Genomic DNA, 22,691 nt, shown 5'->3' with positions numbered 1-22,691 from the left:
CATCCTTTTCACTTCTGGTTACATAGGCCAAAGACATACCTGTACCTTTATGTTTACAGAATTATTCAAAATAGCCAAAAGGTAGGAGCAACCCAAGTGTCCATTAGTGGAAGAGTTGAATGGATAAACAAACTGTGATATATCCAGGCAGTGTAATGTTGTTCATCCATAAAAAGAAAGGAATTTCTTTTCTTTTTCTTTAAGATTTTATTTATTCATGAGAGACACACAGAGAGAGGCAGAGACATAGGCAGAAAGAGAAGCAGGCTCCTTGCAGGAAGCCTGATATGGGACTCGATCCCAGGCCCCTGGGATCATGACCTGGGTCAAAGGCAGATGCTCAACCACTGAACCACCCAGGCGCCCTTTTTTTTTCTTTCTTTTTTTTTTTTTTTTTAAGACTGTATTTATTTAAAAAAAAAAAAAAAAAAAAAAAGGGATCCCTGGGTGGCGCAGCGGTTTGGCGCCTGCCTTTGGCCCAGGGCGCGATCCGGAAGACCCTGGATCGAATCCCATGTCGGGCTCCCGGTGCATGGAGCCTGCTTCTCCCTCTGCCTGTGTCTCTGCCTCTCTCTCTCTCTCTGTGTGACTATCATAAATAAATAAAAATTAAAAAAAAAAAGACTGTATTTATTCATTCATAGAGATACAGAGAGAGAGGCAGAGACACAGGCAGAGAGAGAAGCAGGCTCCATGTAGGGAGCCCAATGTGGGACTCAATCCCAGGACCCCAGGATCACGACCTGAGCTAAAGGCAGACACTCAACCACTGAGCCACCCAAGTGCCCGGGAGTTTTATCTTGCACCAATTGCAAGATAAAAAAATTTCGGAGGCAGATGGTGGTGATGGTTGCACAACAGTATAAATGTGCTTAATAATGTGGAAACATATCTTCAAAATTGTAAGATGGTAGGGGCACCTGGTTGGCTCAGCTGGTAGAGTATGCAACTCCTGACCTCTGGGTCGTGAGTGCAGAGATTACTTTTAAAAAGATGGTGGGGGGATCCCTGGGTGGCGCAGCGGTTTGGCGCCTGCCTTTGGCCCAGGGCGTGATCCTGGAGACCCGGGATCGAATCCCACGTCGGGCTCCCGGTGCATGGAGCCTGCTTCTCCCTGTGTCTCTGCCTCTCTCTCTCTCTCTGTGTGACTATCATAAATAATAAATAAAATTAAAAAAAAAAAAAAAAAAAAAAAAAAAAGATGGTGGGCAGCCCCAGTGGCCCAGCGGTTTAGCGCCACCTTCAGCCCAGGGTGTGATCCTAGAGACCCAAGATCAAGTCCCGCTTTGGGTTCTCTGCAGGGAGCCTGCTTCTCTCTCAGCCTGTCTCTCTCTCTGTGTCTGTCGTGAATAAATAATAAAAATCTTAAAAAAAAAGATGGTAAATTTTATGATATGTGTATTTTATTTTTAGCATGATGCATTTTCTTGGCTAAAATAATCAAGAAAATACAGAACATTCTTTCTGTGCTCCTTATGTGTGATTCCCCCAAACTCTCTTTGATGTTACACCATAAATCAGTGGCAATGTGTTTGGGGTGCAGTTAGAAGCACCTTATAACTGATAGGAATATAGGGCAGGAAAACACTATTGCCCCTCAAAGATGTCCTCTGTTGACATTTAGCATAGTGTCTTCCTATATATAGAAAGGGAAGACGGAGACAGAGTCCTGATTTTACCACGTGGGTCCCTGGATTCAGCTGTGCTCAAAACCAGTATTTCCCTCTGGACTTCTTGGTTACAGAACCAACAAATTCACTTTTATCTTCAACCACAGAGATGGGGTGTCTGTCACTGGCAACCTCAGGAGTTTTTGTGAATGCTTTTATTTGGGGGGTCTTTCTTTATTTTGGAGGGTCTTGATGGCACTTGTCACTGTTGTTACTATCCCCTGGGTGTTTATTTATGCTTTATTGCGTCAAAATATATAAAATATGGAGCACCTGGCTAGCTTAGTCCATAGAGCTTGTGACTCTTGATTGGAATCTTAGGTTTGAGCCCCATGTTGAGTGAAAACTTACTTTAAAAAAGTATAGAGGGGGCAGCCAGGGTGACTCAGCATTTAGCACCACCTTTGGCCTAGGGTGTGGTCCTGGAGACCCGGGATTGAGTCCCATGTCGGGCTCCCTGCATGGAACCTGCTTCTCCCTCTGCCTCTGTCTGTGCCTCTCTCTCTATCTCTCATGAATAAGTAAATAAAATCTTAAAAAAAAAAAAAAAGTATAGAGGGATGCCTGGGTGGCTCAGTGATTGAGCATTTGCCTTTGGCTCAGGGCATGATCCCGGGGTCCCACATCGGGGTCCCTACGAAGCCTGCTTCTCCCTCTGCCTGTGTCTCTGCCCCCTCTCTGTGTCTCTCATGAAGAAATAAATATAATTTTAACAAGTTAAAAAGTATGGATAGATAGGTATAGATAAATACAGACAAAAAAATCTACCATCTTTACACTCAACCCAATGTAAGGCTCTAATTCACGCCTTCTTTTTTTTTTATTATTTATTTATTTATTTATTTATTTATTTATTTATGATAGTCACAGAGAGAGAGAGAGGCGCAGAGACACAGGCAGAGGGAGAAGCAGGCTCCATGCACCGGGAGCCCGATGTGGGATTCGATCCCGGGTCCCCAGGATCACGCCCTGGGCCAAAGGCAAGCGCCAAACCGCTGTGCCACCCAGGGATCCCTAATTCATGCCTTCTGAGACCAAGAGTCACACGAGCTCTTCCAACTGAGCCAGCCCCCATTCTAGCCATTTCTAAGTGTACGACTCAGTAGCATTAAGTACATTTGCACTGCCGTGCAACCATCACCACTATCTATGTCTGGAACCTGGCATGGTCCCAAACACAAACTGTACAATTCTCCATTCCCTCCTGCCCCAGTCCCACAGCAACCACTGTTCTACTTTACATCTGGATTTCACTATTGTAGGGATCTCATATAAGTGGAATCATAACATCTTTGTCCTTTTATGACTGACTTTTCACTTTACATAATATCTTCCAGGTTCGGGCAGCCCAGGTGGCTCAGCGGTTTAGCGCTGCCTTCAGCCCAGGGCCTGATCCTGGAGTCCCGGGATCGAATCCCACATCGGGCTCCCTGCATGGAGCCTGCTTCTCCCTCTGCCTGTGTCTCTGCCTCTCTTTCTCTCTCTGTGTCTCTCATGAATAAATAAATAAAATCTTAAAAAAAAAGATACTGATCTGTTAAAAAATATGTATCTTCTAGTTTCATCCACGTGTGGCATGATGTCAGAATTTCAAAATTTTTTTAAAGATTTATTTATTTATTTATTTATGATAGACAGAGAGAGAGAGAGAGAGAGAGAGAGGCAGAGACATAGGAGGAGGGAGAAGGAGGCTCCATGCCGGGAGCCCGATGTGGGACTCGATCCCGGGACTCCAGGATCACGCCCTGGGCCAAAGGCAGGCACCAAACTGCTAAGCCACCCAGGGATCCCTCAAATTTTTTAAAAAATAGAATAATATCGCCTAGTATGTATATGCCATATTTTGTTTACCCATGCACCTGCTGATGGACATTTGGGCTGTTTCCACCTTTGGGCTATCGTGAATAATGCCGCTACAAACATTAGTATACAGATGGTGTGTTTTTTATATCATCCCTCAATAGGAGGAGACTTGCATTTTAAGTTGGTCCCATGAAGAACTCACCACAGGATCTGCAGTCTACAGACTGGGTGCCTCAGGCCTTGACATAAGAGCTTCAGACCCAAATCCTCCAGAGCATTTCCAGTTAGGTCCAACTCCTCCAGATGTCGACTGGTGCTGAGCACGGAGGCAATCTCCTGGCAAGCCTCCGCTTCCAGCTGACACTTCCTCAACCTCGGGAGGAAAGAGACAGATGTTGAAGAGGGCGCCTCTTGCTGTCCTCTATCCTCCTGGCTCATCCCCTGGTCCCTTGAATCACCCAACACAAACCTACACGTGTCACTACAGCTCAGGCATTAAGAAGACTAAATCATTAAAAAAGAAGAAGGAGAAGAAGAAGAAGAAGAAGAAGAAGAAGAAGAAGAAGAAGAAGAAGAAGGAAGGGGAGGAGGAGGAGGAGGAGGAGGAGGAGGAGAAGGAGAAGGAGAAGAAGAAAAGAAGAAGAAGAAGAAGAAGAAGAAGAAGAAGAAGAAGAAGAAGAAGAAGAAGAAGAAGAAGGAGGAGGAAGGGGAGGAGGAGGAGGAGGAGGAGGAGGAGAAGGAGAAGGAGAAGAAGAAAAGAAGAAGAAGAAGAAGAAGAAGAAGAAGAAGAAGAAGAAGAAGAAGAAGAAGAAGAAGAAGAAGACTTCATCATTTCCAGCAAGGAGTATCCCACTGAAGGAGACAGAGGGGTAAGCAAGTATCAGCCAGTGAAGGTGATGCCACTGAGGCAGGAGTGCACCATAGCTCAGGGTGGTTCTCTAGCGCTCAGGACCTGGGAATGTCCATCTCTGCTGCTCACGAGCCCTGCACCCTCTAGCAAGTGGTCAGGAAGTCTATTACGTGTGTCACGAGCTGCTCTGCCTCAGGTTCGCTGCCTCAAAAATAAGGGTAATAATCACATCTGCTTCCTAAGGTTGTTGCAAGGACTACATACTTTACCAAGGAGGCAGGGTGTAGAACCACACCGGGCACACAGTAGGTGCTCCTATGCTGAGCTCCAGTTTATTAAAACCATCATGGTGGAGGGGACACCTAGCTCAGGTTTGGCAAACCATGCACAGTCAGGGAAGACTCTGGGAAGTTTGAGATGGTTCTGGAAGGCTCAGTAGGAGTTCACTGGCAGGAGCAGGATAAGGTGTGGCAGATGGTAGAAAACACATGTACTGGTCTCTGCACACCCTCCTTCCTGACACAGGGCTCCTGAAGCCCCTGCTGTTCCTAAGTGACCAGAGCGCTAGGAGCATCTCTCTGGTTGTTGTTGTTGTTGTTGTTCTTCTTCTTCTCCTCCTTTTTCTTTCTTTTTTTTTTTTCTAAGACTTCATTTATTTATTAGAGAGAGAGAGAGAGAGAGAGAGAGAGAGAGGCATGAGATGAGGCAGGGGGAGGGACAGAGAGAGAGGGAAAAGCAGGTTTCCCTGGAACAGGGAGCCTGACCCGGACTTGATCCCAGGACCCCAGGATCATGCAAAACCTGAGTCGAAGGCAGATGCTTAACTGACTGACCACCCAGGCACCCCAAGAGCATCTCTGGTTCTAATGGGTGGGCTCCCACATGGGGTTGGGCACCCAAGAGACAATGCCAGAATGAAAGGCTGGGAACGTTCAGCCCTGCCCCCTACCCTCTTCCAAAAGGCAAGGGGCCAGAAATGGAGTTAATGAAACAGAGGCCACAAGAGGAAGGCTCCATAAAACCGCAAGACCATACATGGTTTGGAGCTTCCAGCTGGTGAACCCGTCCAGGGTCCAGGCTAGGAGGGTGACACCCCAGCTCCATGGGTCAGAAGTGCCCAGGCTGGGACCCTCCCAGGCCTCACCCCATGGAGCTCTTCCTCAGGCTGTTCATCTGCCTCCTTTACCATATCCTTTAATAATACACTGATCCCTGGCAAGGTTTTCCTGAGTGCTCTGAGCCACCCTAGGAGATTATTTAAACCCGAGACAGGGGTCCTTTGGAAGCCAGGTAACAACCAGGATACCTAACTGACTCTGAAGCAGTCTGATGGGACCCAGCCCTCACCTGTGGGAAGTGACGCCACCTCCAGGTAGATGGTGGCAAAGTGGACTTGTATGGTGGGACACCCCACTGCTGTGGCTGAGCTGCTTGTGTGGGAAACCCCATGCGTTGGTGACCCGAAGTGTCAGAAACGCCGTGTTTGCTGTGAGAGTGAAGGAGACCCCCGGGGACACTGGAGGCTTGTCTGCAAGAGTGGCCTTGCAGCGAGAGGGGACAGCACGAGTATGTGTCGGTGTCGTGAACTCGCAGGAGCTCAGCATCCTGACCCCTCCGGGTGTAGCTGGCAAGTAGGGCCCGAGGACTGGGAGGGCAGGTGGCCCATGCACCCCCCAGCATGGAAGCCGATGGGTCAGATGAGGCCCCAGAGGGGTTCCCTCCCTAAAGTGCAGAGTCCAGGGAAGGGGTCCAAGGTTGTGGGTCTAAGGGCAGCCCTAACCTAGAGGTAGAGATTTGGGGTCGGCAGCATCTTGTGGGACTGTTCCAGCCCCTCCGGGGAGAAGACTCAGACCGAGGAGGGTCTGGATTGGGTAGACTCACTGGATCACCTGCAGCTTGCATCTGGGATGCCGGAGCCCCTTGCAGAGTGCTCTCAGGCCTGGCAGCCCCAGCCTGTTGCTGCTCAGGTCCATCCTCCTTAGATTCTGATTGGCCATCAGGGCGGCCGCAAGGTCCTGGCAGGCGGAGCTGGCCACGCAGCACCTCTTCAGGCTGGGTGGGAGGGAGGGGGAAGGGCCAGGTCACCGGCGGGCGCTCTGTGGGTTCTGCCCCTCACCCTTTGTCTCCCTCCTTCCTTTGGTCTGTACCTATTCTCTCCTCTTTCTGAAGTAAAAGAAAGGAGATCACGGGGTGCCCAGGGGCGGGGCGGGGCAAGGGGTGGTGGTGGAGGGGGGACGGTGGGGGAGTGGACGGTGGGGGAGTGGAGCAGGGTGGACAGCTAAGGGATAGGCTGTTTCTGCTGTGATGAAAATGTTCTGGAGTTAGCAGATACGTTTGCTCAAGCCTGTGCCTACCCTAAAGAAAAAACACCACTGAGGGTCCCCTGGGTGGCTTAGTGATGGAGCGTCTGCCTTTGGCTCAGGGCACGATCCCGAGGTCCTGGAATCGAGTCCCACATAGAGCTTCTTGCAGGGACCCTGCTTCTCCCTCTGCCTGTGTCCCAGCCTCTCTCTTCTGTGTGTCTCATGGATAAAAAAATAAAATTAAAAAAAAAAAAAAAACAAAGAGAAAAACACCACTGCATGTTTTGACATCCAGCATGTCAATGATGTATCAATAAAAAAATAAAAGCAACAAGAATAACATAAGGTGTCTTGGTGCTTTAGCACGGGAGCGCTATCACAGATGTGCCTTTAGAGAGGAATTTGAGGCCTCTCCTGCTGGCTCTGCGGGGGGAGGGGGCTTACCCCTTCACTTGGAGAAGGAGACTCTGAGTAGCCAGCAGGTCCCAAGGCACCTGCTTGGGCCACACGCCTCCTGCCAGGGCCACGCAGAAGCTTGCTCATCACTGTGTGTGTGTCTCTCCCTCTGAGCTGCACCAGAGTGGGGCTGATGGCATTGACCCGAATTAACTGGAGACATATGTAATGTAAGTTCTTGGCATGGCTCCTTGCACGTGGCACGAAGTCAAGAAAGAATGGTATTATTTATTATTATTTCTTTGGGATCGGGCCCACGTGCTGCTCACAAAACGGTAGCTTGCTTTACTGGGCCCCGATCCGGATCCCTATCCCTGTGTCTGCCCTGCAGGATGGGCTAAGGGAACGGCACTGTGTTCTGGGTCAGGATTCAGACACTCTCGGTTCCCTCAGCTGGGTGCCATCTAATTCCTACAAGCTGTGCCTTCATATTGCCATGTTTGATAACAGCGTGGTAAAATATGCATAACGTAGCATTTACCATCTTAACTTCTTGTCTGTTTCTTTTTATAATTTTTTTTAAGATTTTATCTATTTATTTATGAGAGACCCAGAGAGAGAGGCAGAGACACAGGCAGAGGAAGAAGCAGGCTCCCTGTGGGGAGCCCAATGTGGGACTCGATCCCAGGACCCCAGAGTCATGTCCTGAGCCAAAGGCAGACCCTCAACCACTGAGCCACCCAAGTGTCCCCGTTTTGTTTTTTAAGTAATCTATGTCTCCCAATGTGGGGCTCGAACTCAGGACCCCGAGATTAAGAGTCGCACACTCCTCAACTGAGCCAGCCAGGAGCTCCTGGCACTGGACTGTTTTAATTACTACGACTTTGTGTACTCAACTTTCAACTCAGGTAGTGTAATTGGAAATAGGAAGCCTGGAAAGAAGGAGCTAAAATAAGAAAAGTGGGAGGTAATGACGCTGGCACTTGTACTGCTTCTGCTGTGGGCTGGGTCGTGTCCCCCGCTAAATTCATACCCTAAAATCCTAACCCCTGGAAACCCAGAGTGTGCCAGCAGGAGCACACACCACTATATATTCCTTCTGACAGAGCCCCCTGAGGACAGAGTGCAGACTCGCCTGGACTCACCTCAGGTTCTGAAGTTTGCAGCTGGGGTGTCTGAGCCCCTGACACAGCAGCCTCACCCCCCGGCTGCCCAACGCACTGCGGTACAAAACCAGCTCTGTCAGATTCGGGTTGGTGCTCAGAGCGGCAGCAAGCTGTTTGCTGTAGGCATCTGGCAAAACGTTCTTCTCGGGTCTGCAAGAAGGAGAGACAGGACAAAGCCTAGTCAAACCAACCACTGTACAATGATTACGTGGGGAATCATGTGTCACCTCACAATTTATGACGCATCTTGTCATCTTTATTTTTTACATTTTTAAAGTAGGCCCCACGCCCAATGCAAGGCTTGAACTCCCAACGCTGAAATCAAGAGTTGCACACTCTACCAACTGAACCCTCCAGAAGCCCCTGTCATCTTTATTTTATCATCTGAATGTCCCTCAGGAGACTGGAAATAGGACGGAGCACTTAGCCTGCCTGTGGGTGTCCTTGGGTGGGGGTGGGCTAACCACAGCCTTGGAGCCTGATCTGCCTAAATGGTTCTATTGGAACACAAGCATGCCCACTAGGCAAGGTGTTTTTCTACGTTGCTTACTGCTTCGAAGGCAGAATGGAGTATTTGCAAAAGAAAGTAGCTGCCTGGTGCATGAAGCTGAAAATACTGACCACTAGCAAAGGTGATCACATACTAAAGACAAATGCCCAGCTCCTCCAACAAGACATGGTCATGGAACAAAGAGTCAGAATGGAGCTACTGTAGAAAAGAGAGAGAGAAAGAGAGAGAGAGAGAGAGAGAGATTACGAGATGTATCAAGAAAATACCATGTGTGCACAGGGCTTGGATGCTGGCTGGAACACAGCAGTGCTGATAGAGATACCTGGGTGCACCTGTATGCAGGTATGGACTGGGTATCAGATGTCAGGAAACTGTTAGCTGGGGTGAAGCCACGGTGCTCATGGGGAAACAACATCCTTCTCTGTTAGGGATCAATGTTGAACGATTTAGTTCAGCAGTAGGTGAGTATCTGGTGCCATGTGGGTGAAATGACTTTACTCAGATTTGCTTTAAAATATTTGAGAGAGGGGATCCCTGGGTGGCGCAGCGGTTTGGCGCCTGCCTTTGGCCCAGGGCGCGATCCTGGAGACCCGGGATCGAATCCCACATCGGGCTCCCGGTGCATGGAGCCTGCTTCTCCCTCTGCCTGTGTCTCTGCCTCTCTCTCTCTCTCTCTGTGACTATCATAAATAAATAAAAATTAAAAAAAAATTTAAAATATTTGAGAGAAGGGATCCCTGGGTGGCTCAGCGGTTTAGCACCTACCTTTAGCCCAGGGCGTGATCCTGGAGTTCCGGGATCGAGTCCTGCATCAGGTTTTCTGCGTGAAACCTGCTTCTCCCTCTGCCTGTGTCTCTGCCCCTGTGTGTGTGTGTGTGTGTGTGTGTGTGTGTGCATGTATCTCTATCATGAATAAATAAAATCTTTAAAAATAAATATTTGAAAGAGTAAGACCAATGAATCGCTGACCTCTACCTCTGACACCATTAAAGCATTATATGTTAATTAATTGAATGTAAATTAAATTTTTTAAAAAATAAAATGTTTGAGGGCTCAGCAGTTGAGCTCCTGCCTTTAGAGCCCAGGGTGTGGTCCTGGAGTCCTGGGATCGAGTCCCGCGTCGGGCTCCCTGCATGGAGCCTGCTTCTCCCGCTGCCTGTGTCCCTGCCTCTCTCTCTCTCTGTGTCTCTCATGAATAAATAATTAAAACTTTAAAAAAAATTAAAATAAAAAAATAAAAAATAAAATGTTTGAGAGAGAAAGAGAGAAAAGCAAGAGTAGAGGGTGATAGGGACACCTGGGTTGCTCAGTGGTTGAGCATCTGCTTTTGGCTCAGGGAGTGATCCTGGAGTCCTGGGATCGAGTCCCACATCTGGCTTCGTGCATGGAGCCTGCTTCTGCCTCTGTGTGTGTGTGTGTGTGTGTGTGTGTGTCTTTCATGAATAAATACATAAAATCTTAAAAAAAGAAAAAGAGTAGAGGGTGATAGGTCAATTTATGGCCAAATGTAACTACGTGATAAGGCTACATGATGAGCTCAAAGGGGAGATTATCAGTAAATACTGTTTTCTCCACTTATGTGTGTTATTTTTTTACTTTATTTATTTTTAAAATTTATTATTATTTTAAAAAATATTTTATTTATTTATTCATGAGAGACAGAGAGAGAGAGAGGGGCAGAGATATAGGCAGAGGGAGAAGCAGGCTCCATGCAGGGAGCCCGACCTGGGACTTGATCCCGGGACTCCAGGATCACACCCTGGGCTGAAGGCAGGCACTAGACCACTGGCCACCCAGGGATCCCTTTATGTATTTATTTGGGAGAGACAGACAGAGACATAGGCAGAGGGAGAAGCAGGCTTCCTGTGGGGACCCTGATGTGGGACTCGATCCCAGGGCCCTGGAATCACGACCTGAGCCAAAAGCAGATGCTCAACCACTGAGCCGCCCAGGTGCCCCGTGATATTTATATATATAACATTATGTAACCTTAACCACAATAGAGCTGTAGGACTAACAAATCATTGTACTTAGAGTGTCTACACAGTCATGAAAATGTCATCTAAAAAATGACATCTAATATTTGTTGGCTTCTGACCCTGCACACAACTCAGTGTTGAGCCTTCACAATGAACCCCAAAAGGTAGGAGTTGAAATTCCATTTTCTGCACAGAAACATTGAGACTTGATGAACAGAGGTGATGGGCAAAGCACAGCTAGTGAGCAGCAGAGTCAGGATCAAACCCCAGGCTACTGATCTTCACTCCCCTCTTGCATCCTGGAGCATGGTAGCTGAAAGTCCTGGGTACATGGCCCCACATTTAGTGCACATTAACGGCAACTAGGTCTGAGAGGAACCTGGTTACCAGAATTGTGCCTCCACGTGGGACGAAGAGTCGTGAAGAGCCAGGCAGAGTGGTAACTGGAAATGAGCCTCCAGTCAGAGCGGGATGTCCATGCATCCTGTCCCTACTGCCTGTACCCCTGGCCCTAGGATGCCTCTCCTTCCTAAATTTTCACATGACTGAGTCACCTCCTCACTGAGGTCAAAAGCTGACATTAGTGGCCTGGGAGACCCTGGGGGCCAATGCCCCAACCTGACTCATGTACAACTCAAGACCCCTGCTCCCCTGTCTCGAGGAGCGGGTGGGAAGTACCTCTGGGTCCCATTAGTGACCAGCCGGATGATGTTCTCTCTGTTGGCTGCCTTCCTTCCTTGTCTTCTCTACTTTCTGGGATTACCTCCCAAAGAAAGTGCTCTGTGCGGCCAGAATCTGACATCTCCAAATATGCCACGATGGCATAAGGATTATTTTGAGTTTAAGGCAAAGGAGGGCACCTAGGTGACTTAGTGGTTCAGTGTCTGCCTTGACCTCAGGTCGTGATCCCGGGGTCCTGGGATCAAGTCCCACATCAGGCTCCCTGTGGGGAACTTGCTTCTCCCTCTGCCTATGTCTCTACCTCTCTCTGTGTCTCTCATGAATAAAGAAATAAAAACCTTTAAAAAACAACAACAACAACAACAACAACAACAACAACAACAACAAAAGGCAACCGAGGTGCAGAAAGAAGCCTTTCCAGAACTTCTGTTATCTGAAAGTGAGGGATGCTACAAATCTCCTCTCCTGGGGAAGTTTTATGGCCATGAAGATGGAAATTTTGTGCCAGAGGGGTTCAGAACACACTAGCCCAAGAGATGGCTTCTTAAATGTCTTGAGCTGAAGGAGTCTGAGAAAGTGGCAGAGGCAGGATGATCACTGACCCCCTACCCCACCACCATCTGGCGCTTCTTCCCTGAGAACGGGTCAATCTCCCATGTGAAGGGTCTCCTTCCTGTCCCAGAAGAAAGGGAGGCATCCTGATCACTAGGGAGTGAATTCCAGGCCAAGAAGTCTATATAAACAACCTCGTTATTTGTTCACCATGTACTGTCCCCCGACCTCAAAGCCCTTTGTCTTGTCAATTCTTTTTTTTTTTTAAGTAAACTATGCCCAATGTGGGGCTCAAAGTCATGACCCCAAGATCAAGAGTCACATGTTCCACTGACTGAGCCAGCCAGGTGCCCCTAATTTCAGAGATCTTTTATTTATTTTTCTTAAAAGATTTATTTATTTATTTATGAGGGGGGAGAGGGAGGGAGGTGGGGGAGGAGCAGAATGAGAGAGAGATAAGCAGACTCCTCACAGAGTGGGGAGCCCAACATGAGGTTCAATCCCAGGACCTTGAGATGATGACCTGAGCCGAAATCAAGAGTCGGATGCTTAACCAACTAAGCTACCCAGGTGCCTCTAATTTCAGAGATACTTTATTTTAAAGACTTTATTTATTTATTCATGAGAGACACAGAGGGAGAGAGAGAGAGAGAGAGAACAGAAGCAGGCTCCACGCAGGGAGCCCAATGTGGGACTCAATCCTGGGACTCCAGGGTCATACCCTGGGCCAAAGGCAGGCTCTAACCCGCTGAGCTTCCAGGGATCCCTAATGTCAGAGATACTTTAATGTAGCTCTGTTAATGGCATTATATGCTAATTCAAAATTCAGCCTGATATGTTCTTAGGTGGCCTGTCAATTCTTTACAGGCTGATTGTTTTTTAATCAAAATGTTTAAGTGCTTCCTGCTCTGGTACGAGCTCCAAGGACATGTGAAAATTCAATAAAATGTGCCTGCTTTTCTCCTGTGAATCTATCATGTCAGTTTGTTTGTTTGTTTGTTTGTTTATCATAGGCCAATTTAAAAATTTTTTAAAGATTTTATTTATTTATGAGACACACAGAGAGAGGCAGAGACACAGGCAGAGGGAGAAGCGGGTTCCCCCTAGGCAGCCTGATGCGGCACTTGATCCCAGGACCCTAGGATCACGTTCTGAGCTGAAGGCAGACACTCAACCCCTAAGCCACCCAGATGCCCCTGTCAATTTAATTCTTAGGCCCAGCCAGAGACCCAAAGAGAGAAGAGAATTTTCTCCCACTACAGCTCTAAGACAGACCTGCACAAACACACCTCAGCCCATTAGTTTCCCCCATATTTCTGCCTTCTCACAACTAACCTCCCTAGAAACCCAGTGTCCCTTTCTTTTGTCTTGCCTATGCTCTAAAAAAATATACTGTTCTTCTGTTAGAATGCTATAAAAGCCCAGGTTCTAACCATCCCTTTGAGTTACTCATCTCTGGGGATTCCCAGGTACAAGTGCAGATGAATTAATAAACTCCTTTTTTTTAATGCCCAATGTGGGGCTTGAATGCATGACCCTGAGATCAAAAAGTTGCATGCTCTACCGACTGAACCAACCAGGCACCCCAGAACTAAGAAAGATCTAATAACATCTTTGTTTTTCTCTGTTAATCTGTCTCTTTTCAGTTTATTTTTTATTTTTTTTTAATTTTTAAAAGATTTTATTTATTTATTCATGAGAGACAGAGAGAGAGAGAGAGAGAGAGAGGCAGAGACACAGGCAGAAGGAGAAGCAGGCTCCATGCAGGGAGCCTGACATGGGACTCAATCCCGGGTCTCCAGGATCAGGCCCTGGGCTGAAGGCAGACGCTCAACCCCCTTTTCAGTTTAATTTACAGGCCTCCGTACAAGATCTAAGAGGGTAGAAAGAAAAAGGACGATTTTCTTCTTCTGGATGTTACTTACATTCAAATTTTTGCATCTAAGATGACTCCTTGGGGAACCCAAACCAACACAGTCTTAGCCAAAAAGCCAAAAGAGTCACTTCCTCAAAGATTCCTTCCTCTATCTCCTCTTGATACCACCCAACCCTCCATATCATTGTCTCTTACTGCACCCTGTTTTATTTTCATTGTAATAGTTCTCTCCTCCTAAAATTACCTAAATGAGCTTTTTTTTTTTTTTTTTTTTTTTCTGGTTTGCTTGTTTATTTATTTACTGTTCCTTGTCTCTCTCTCTTCCCATTAGGATGTCTGTGCTGGCAGGTGCCTGGTCACACTATGCACTCTAGAAAAGCACCCTTGATAATATTTGTTGGCTGGATACAATTTCCTTGACCATAGCCCCAGTTTAGTCCAAATGAGTACTGTTTAAACGCAGGACACTAACCTGGACAATGTTGACATTTGGGGGCCAGACCATCATCTATTGTGGGAGGCCATCCTGGGCACTGTGGGGTATCTTTGCAGAACCCCTGGCCTAGCCCTCTAAAAGCCATAGTGCCCCCCATCTCCTCGTTATGAAAACTCAACATATCTCTAGATATTGCCAATATCTTCTGGGGTGGGGGCAAAATCAACCCCAGTTGAGAATATGAACACGGTGGAGAGCAGAAACTTGGAGAGTGAGCCCTGTTGAGTACTTACATCTGTGTCGGTAGTATCTGGGGCCCTGAAGCCCATCTCCCCCCATCATCTTCATCTGGGCTGTAGGCAGCCCCATGCAAGTGCAGCACCAGGGCACTCCTACAGTTCTTCACACAAAAGGAGGAAATCATGTGCTCCATCTTGGTGGCAATGTTGTTGACCACGACCACTTGGAAGGGGCTCAGGGCCTGTTGGATGAAATCCTCCTCCTGGATCTCATACAGACAGCTGAAGAGCTCCAAGGAGCCCTGCTGCAGAGTGGAACCCTCGCTCTGAGCTTTCCTTTGGATCCACTCCAGCAGCTCCACCTTGACGTGAGGTGAGACCTTCCAGCAAAGACTCTTCTCCAGGTAGCTCCTTGTCTCCTCATTCAGGAGTCCAAACAGGAAACGGACAGTGAGTGCCAAGAAGCTCCTTTCTGAAAACTCGTACTCAGCTAACAGCCTCGTCACATTGTGCTCTGGGCTGGACCTGTTCTCCCCAAGATCCAGGATATAGTACATGGCAGCAAAGAATTCCTGGAAGCTCAAGTGGATGAAGCTGTAGAACTTTTCACAGTTGATATCCTTCTGGAAGATGTTCATGTTGAGGAAGGAAGAGACATCTGCCCCATCTAGGCCATGCTTCCGGAGGTCCTGCTCCTCAAATAGGATTTTCTGATTCCAGAGGCCATCTGCCGCCAAAGAGCACAGCCCTCTCTGGTTGGGTGGGGACTGGAGGATTGGGCTCCCTGGCTTGGGCTGCATCAGACTCAAGAGATAGAGCATGTACACTGCTGTGGTGGTCCTGGATGTCTGTCTTAGAAGCCCCCCATCCTCCAACTGCTGCTTGAGGCAGGTACAAACCACCCAGCACACCATGGGGACAAAGCATAGAGTGAAGAGGGGCTCATTGTCCCTGATGAAATTGAAGACTTGACAGGCCTGCTCTGCATTGTGGAAATACTTATAGAAGTACTCCTTCCTTTCTGCCTCAGAGAAGCCCAGGATCTCCACATGCCTGGGGTGCTCCAGCAAGCGGTGGAGTTTCTCCAAAGCCGTGGGCCTGATGGTGATGAGCACAGACAGCTCAGGCAGCAGCTTCTTCCGAATCAGGCTGCTGAGAAGAAGCTCTGTGGGCCGTTTCTCCTCCCAGCAGAGGCACCAGGGGCCCTGAGGGTCGTGGAAAGAGGGTTTTAGCTCATGGAAGCCATCAATGATGAAGAGGAGGCGCTCAGGGACTCGGACAAGCTCCTGGAGGGGTACGCTGGGCTCAGGCCAGCAACTGGAGATGAGATCCTGGGCGCTCTGCTCCGCAGTGCTCTGGTTCATCTTCCTGCAGTTGATGTAGAAGAGGTAATCAAACCTGTCCTGGAAGAGCCTCCCGTCGGCCCAGTCCAGCATCACCTTGTGGGCCAGCATGGACTTGCCCATCCCCGCTGCTCCCTGCAGGACCACGGTGCGCGGCGGCTCGGGGCGCTCCTCGTCGGGCTCGAAGAGGGTCTCCATCTGGATGAAGCTGGCCTGGTGTCCCACGGTTCTCGCCTGCCCCCAGCCTGTGTCCAGGAGCTTCTGCTGGGCCCACATGGGATTTGAGTGTTCCTTCACCAGGAGGAGGCGGGTGTACCTGTGGCTGAGGTTGACGCATTCTCCTAGGCGTGCGTTGCGGTCTTCCATCAGCCGGAACTTCCTGCGAACATAGTCCCTGTACGTTTCCCGGGGATCTAACGGAGAGGAATGAGGGGTCCGTGGGAGACTCGTCAGCAATCGTGCACGGATTCATGAGTTAAAGCAAACCTCAGTCTAGTGTCTATTTGTTCTGCAATATCCTTGGGACAGTTTTCTGGATGGAGCCTGGGAACCTTGGTATTTCTCTATAAAGATCTTCCCTTTTCTTGAGAAGCAGAGGTACTAACATGAGGACTGTCCTGAGGCACTATTCTTGCTACTCAAACGGGGGCCCACGCCCAGGAGCTGCTGGAAGACCATAAGGGCACCTAGAGGAATGTGTCAGTCTCTGCCACTGGTTCACTTGGGTCCTCCCGGTGAAGAGACACTGAAATCCCATGTGGGCTCACAAGGAGCTGGTGGGAAATGCAAAAGTGAGCCCCACTCCCCACCTACTGAATCAGAAACCGCATTTCTAACAAGACTGCTTTGTGATTTGCATGCACATTTAAGTGTGAGAAGGCAGGGCACCTGGGTGGCTCAGTGGTTGAGCATCTGCCTTTGGCTTGGGTTTGTGATCCCAGAGTCCCCGGATTGAGTCCCGCATAGGGCTCCACATAGGGATCCTGCTTCTCCCTCTGCCTATGTCTGTACCTCTCTCTGTGTCTCTCATGAATAAATTAAATCTTAAAAAAAAAAAAAAAAAAAAAAAGTTTGAGAAAGCAGTTTAGAGAACTTACTCATTCTGTAAGTCCTGTGCTTAAAGTCTCTTAGGGAAATCTACTTGGTATAGAAGCGAATGCATAATCTAGAACAGCAGTGCTCACCAAGGTGATTGTGTTTACACACATGTCCCCCAGGGCATTTCTGGTAAGGTCTGGAGATATTTTTGGCTGTAACAAATAGGGGTGAAGGGCAGGCTACTACCATCTAGTGGTTGGAGGCCAGGGATGCTATTCAACATCCTACAGTGCCCAGGACACCCCACAATAAAGAATGATCCAGCCCAAATTGCCAATGGTGCCCAGGTGGAGGAACCCTGGTCCAGACAAAAATGTATCCTTTTGTATTTGGATGTCACCAGAGGCCTGTAATATCTGGCCAAAGGGGTACACCTGGGTGGTTCATCAGCTGAGCATCTGCCTTCGTCTCAGGACATGATCCTGAAGTTCCAGGATCAAGTCTCACATCAGGCTGCCTGCAGGGAAACTGCTTCTCCCTCTGCATATATCCCCGCCTCTCTCTGTGTGTCTCTCATGAATAAATAAATAAAATCTTAAAAAAAAAAAAAATCTGGCCAAAGGAAGGTTAAAAAAGAGATCTAAATTTGAGCCCAGCACTCTCTCGAAAGGAATGCATGTACTCTTTTATTTTTAATTATAGTAAAATATATGTAACGTAAAACTTAGCATTTTTACCATTTTTTTTTAATTTTTATTTATTTATGATAGTCACAGAGAGAGAGAGAGGCAGAGACACAGGCAGAGGGAGAAGCAGGCTCCATGCACCGGGAGCCCGACGTGGGATTCGATCCCGGGTCTCCAGGATCGCGCCCTGGGCCAAAGACAGGCGCTAAACCGCTGCGCCACCCAGGGATCCCCATTTTTACCATTTTTAAGTGTTTGATGGATTTGGTGACATCATGTGCATTCACAAAGCTATGTAATCATCACCACTATCCATTTCCAGAACTTTCCTCATCCTCAACAGAAACTGTATGCCTACGAAGCACTAACTCCTTATTCCTTCCCCTACCCAGCCCCTGGCAGCCACTGTTCCACTTTCTGTCTCACGTCTACTTTAAGTACTTCATGTAAGAGGAATCACACCGTATCTGTCTTTTTATGTTGGCGCATTTGACTTAGCATCATGTTTTCAAAGTATGCCCATGCTGTAGCAAGTATCAGAATTTCATTCCTTTTTGAGTCTGAATAATATTCCATTGTGTGTATATATATATGTATATACATGTAAACATACATATATATATACACACCATATTCTGTTTATCCATTCATTGGTTGATAAAATTATTTTATTAGCTCCCTTAATGTGTATTGATAAATACTAATACTAGGTTCATAAATATGTCAATTGTACTTCTCTTTTGTCAACTGTGATTCTATTTCATGTAGAAAGCATTTTTCAGTTGAACAAAGATAATTGGGACAGTAATATTCCGATTTTGTGAAAGTCTTAGTCTTTTCCTGTAGAGAAAGTGTTCTTATTTTGAGACACAGGGAATATTTGGAAACTAGAAAAGCTTAACATAATGATGAGAATAAAGATGGAGTTACCATATATTGACCATGTGCTATACCCAGTGCATTAAGATGCCTTGAAAGGTGTCCAGAATTATTTGTATTATAGTTAACAGTGGTGCCGTCTTTCTAGCAGCCCACAGTCATTTCTTCTTTGCCAACAATCCTGATTCTATTAAGGTAATGGGTGCTGATCCCTTGATTCCAGTGAATGCTGTCCTTTCACAAGCCCCAGAGGATGAAGAACAGTTTGGCTAAACCATTCGTGAGCAATCTCATTCCTTGTTGCCAGCGGCTGGTCTGGGAATGTGCCCCAGTCCTGACCAATGAGGTACACAGAGATGACCACTGGGAAGGAGTAAGCTTATTGAAAGGATTTTATTCCTGAATAAAATGATTCTCTCTTGAGGAAGAAAGCCTTTTTGTTTCTCTTTTCTCCCCTGCTTGGAAGTCACTTGCATGGTTTGGTTGCCATCGTGCAACCATGAGGTGACAAGTCTTAGGACAAATGAAATAGCAAGAAGTTGGGGCTTTGACAGTGTTGTTAATCTGTTACATAAACTCTGCAACCACCCAGGTCAAGATCTCTTGTTATAGGCAAACATTAAATAAATATATAGATATATATTTTTGCTTGATCTACTCTGTTGAATAGTCTGGTGTGTGTAGCCTTGTGCAGTCTGCAAGATACATGGCTCATGGCTCACCTCTTCTTAGAGCTCCAGGAAAGACTTCCAGAGAACATGCTGACTGGCTCCCCGGTGAGGATGGGTCACCAGATGGAGTATCTGGAAGAGACATTTTAGGAGATCAGCTAGCATATACCTGGCTAGCTCTCAATAATAATAGCTACTTTGCACACCTGAAATGAATATAACTTATATGGCAATTTAAAACATATTAGTTACTATTACATCAAACAGTCTACACTGATAACTGTCTGCCCACCCACACCCCGAATGATTGGCAGTCACCTCACATGCAGCACTGCTGAAAACACTTGTTCATCATAACCCACTCTCCTTCCTGGGTACACATCATGGTGATTGGCACCTCTGTCCATCCAAGAAATCCCCTCAGGCAGGAAGTTGTGAGTTAGCTTGAATTTCCTCCCTCCAGTCCTTGGTCAGGTCTCATTCACCCACCTCTCCAAGCATCACTGGCACCAGTGTTATCCAGGCAAATTTTGCTTGCATTGGAAACACAGCAATAAACAAGGTCTCTGCTCCGTGGACCTTACATACTTTTGGCATGGGGAGTTGAATTTCTAAAAATAATAAACACTTTGTATAACTTCAGATAATGATGAAAGTTGTGTCTAAAATAAACAAGTGTACGTGACAGAGCGGTTGAAAGTAGTATTTTAGTTTGGGTGACCAGGAATGGCTTTTCTGTGGATGCACTGTAAGGTCAAAAATCCCAAGTGCTTCCTGGACATCTTTGAGCTTCACAGAACCCTAAAGTGCAAGCCTACCTGTGAGTTCCAGTGCTCTGGCAGGTATGCTCCGACCTGGTGGGACAGGCTCCCCACTTGGCTAGTCTTCCTAGCAGAAGTAGACCACAAACATAACAGAGGGGGCACCTGGCTGGCTCAGTTGGTGGAGCACGGGACTCCTGATCTCAGGGTGATAAGTTCAAGCCCCACGTCGGGCATAGAGTTATTGGTTTTCGTTTTGTTTTCTTTCTTTCTTTTTTTTTTTTTTCCATGAAGAAAAAGCCCCCAAACCTGCAGATAACAAGTGTTGGTGGGGGTTGTAGGAAAATTGGACTCCTTGTGCTTCCGTGGTGGGAATGTAAAACGGTGCAGCCACTATGGAAAACACTGCTCCTTAAAATATTAAAATAGAATTACTGGGGCAGCCCCGGTGGCTCAGTGGTTTGGTGCCGCCTTCAGCCCAGGGCGTGATCTTGGAGACTCAGGATCGAGTCCCACGTCAGGCTCCCTGCATGGAACCTGCTTCTCCCTCTGCCTGTGTCTCTGCCTCTCTCTCTCTGGTCTCTCATGCATAAATAAATAAAATCTTAAAAAAAATAAAATAGAATTACTAGTAGATCCAGCAATTTCACTTCCAAGTATATATTCAGAATAATTGAAAACAAAACTCGAAGAGATAGTTGTACATCTGTGTTAACAACAGCATTATTTACAATAACAAAAAGGTAGAAGCAACTCAGATGCTCATCAAGAGATGAATGAATTGAGGGATCTGGTGGCTCAGTTGGTTTTATGTCTGCCTTTGGCACAGGTCATGATCCCAGGGTCCTGGGATCGAGTCCCATGTGGGGCTCCCTATTAGGTGGAGTTGCTTCTCCCTCTCCCTCTGACCCTCCCCCCATATTCGTGCTCTCTCTGTTTCTCTCAAATAAATAAAATCTTTAAAAAAGAGAGAGATAGGGCACCTGAGTGGTTCAGTGGTTGAGCGGCTGCCTCAGCTCAAGTCATGATCCTGGGGTCCTGGGATTGAGTCGTGCATCGGGCTCCCTGCAGGGAACCTGCTTCTCCCTCTGCCTATGTCTCTGCCTCTCTCTCTCTGTGTCTAATAAATAAATAAGTAAATAAATCTTTAAAAAAGAGAGAGAGATGAACGAATTAAAATGTAATATATATATATTAGTGTATGTATTCCACATGATGGAATATTATTCAGCCTTAAAGAGGAAGAAAACACTGACATATGCTACAACGTGGATGAATCCTGAAAACATCATGCTATGTGAAATAAGCCAGTCACAAAAAGATACTCTATGATTCTACTTCTTCTTTTTTTTTTAATTTTTTAAAGATTTTATTTATTTATTCACGATAGACATAGAGAACGAGAGAAAGAGGCAGAGACACAGGTAGAGGGAGAAGCAGGCTCCACACAGGGAGCCCGATGCGGGACTTGATGATCCCAGGTCTCCAGGATCACACCCTGAGCCAAAGGCAAATGCTCAACTGCTGAGCCACCCAGGCATGCCGCACTTTGATTCTCTTATGGGCTCTTGAATAAAGATGTAAGGCAGTCTCATACTCCCACAGTCGGATGCCTCTCCAGTGCTATCTGAGGATGGAGAGAGGAGAGAAGGAGCCACCTGGAACCCGGCCTAAGGAGGCCTCTTGTCATCACACCTCACCAGGACAAGAGATTATGCCGCTAAATTTCTATGATTACAAGCAAGTCTACACCACGTTGCTAATATCAAATCAGCTCTTCCTGGAGTATTTAGACCTTGGAAATTAGCAAATGCTACAAACCAGGGTCTTTCAGGTAGATGCTCAACCACTGAGCCACCCAGGCATCCTGAGCCTCTGAGTTGTCTTACCTCTAGAACAGGTGTGATCATTACAATGTGGGTCACACAGCACTTAAGACGCCGAGCGAGGCATTCTTTACAGTGGACGCCGCGTTAGAGGAGGGGGTCGGTGTTAGCAGCATCGTGATTCTCTCACGGCACAGAAGACACAGTAGGAGAGATCAGGGGGAGCAGGGAGAGATCGGGGCGCAGCAGAAGGCAGCCCGGGTGGGTGAGGGCAAGGGCGAGGGCCAGGCCCAGTGCGGGAGGACAGCACCGGCGCCCGACGAAGTGCCTCCAGGGTGGGTGGCGAAGCGGCAGTTCTGGGGGCAAGGGCAGCAGCTAGCACCGGGGTTCGGGGTTCGGGGTTCGGGGTTCGGGGTTCGTGCGCGCGGTGGTGGCCCCCGCAGGGCCGGGCGGCCGGCGACTCCTTACCCCTCACCGGCTCCTCTCTCCGGCCCTTCTCCCACAGGTCCCGCCGGTTGATGCGCTGGAAGAGGCCCAGCGCCAGCGGCCAGGCCGCGTGGGGCCCGCAGTGTGCCACCAGCAGCTGCGCCGTGTCCAGGGGCCCCGCCGCCTCCAGCCGCCCCCAGGGGATCCGGCCCGCCTCCGCCTCGGTGCCCAGGAACAGCTTGAACTTCTTCAGCTCCACCGCCTCCAGCTCTTCCAAGTAGGCCGAGAGGCGACAGAGGCCGCTGCTGGGCGGGGCGCGGGGCATGGGGGCGCCGTGCACCCCGCAGGGCGGAAGCGGAGCCTAGGGTGTGCCCGCGGTGCCAGCGTCCCGGCCCCTGCCCCGGCCCCGACCCCGGCCCCGGCCCCGCATGCCCACCGCAGGCCTCCGCGCGAGGCTGCAGCAGCCGGACAGGAAAGCCCTGGTGGCGAAATAGAGCTTCCTCACCCTCGGGTGGCGCCTGCCCAGCCCCGCAACGCGCCAGTGGGTGTTCCCCTTCCCAGAAGAGGAAGTTGGTCACATTAGGAAATCCCAGGAGCCA

At 48.2% G+C, this 22,691-nt stretch overlaps 1 protein-coding gene across 10 annotated transcripts in view; it reads right to left on the bottom strand.

Annotated features, from left to right (window-relative positions):
- NLRP12 (NLR family pyrin domain containing 12) overlaps nt 1-22,471 on the bottom strand; it is a 36,516-nt gene extending 14,045 nt beyond the window's left edge. For 3 of the 10 annotated variants that reach the window (XM_072768261.1, XM_072768250.1, XM_072768269.1), the window contains exons 1-6: nt 22,135-22,471; nt 19,131-19,211; nt 14,517-16,218; nt 8,168-8,338; nt 6,205-6,375; nt 3,676-3,846 (exon numbers count right to left, since the gene is read on the bottom strand). In XM_072768261.1, the coding sequence (XP_072624362.1) occupies nt 3,676-3,846; nt 6,205-6,375; nt 8,168-8,338; nt 14,517-16,218; nt 19,131-19,211; nt 22,135-22,417 (2,579 nt within the window). In that variant the 5' untranslated portion in view covers nt 22,418-22,471. Of the gene's footprint in view, nt 1-3,675; nt 3,847-6,204; nt 6,376-8,167; nt 8,339-14,516; nt 16,219-19,130; nt 19,212-19,397; nt 20,563-21,729; nt 22,062-22,134 lie in introns of those variants that run through there. The other 7 variants (XM_072768237.1, XM_072768244.1, XM_072768277.1 and 4 more) reach the window with 6 other exon arrangements.
- Between the last annotated feature and the right edge of the window lie 220 nt (nt 22,472-22,691).

The sequence above is a fragment of the Canis lupus genome, chromosome 1, assembly GCF_048164855.1.
Source record: "Canis lupus baileyi chromosome 1, mCanLup2.hap1, whole genome shotgun sequence".
NCBI lineage: Eukaryota > Metazoa > Chordata > Mammalia > Carnivora > Canidae > Canis > Canis lupus.
This window is presented reverse-complemented; position numbering and strand designations above follow the sequence as displayed.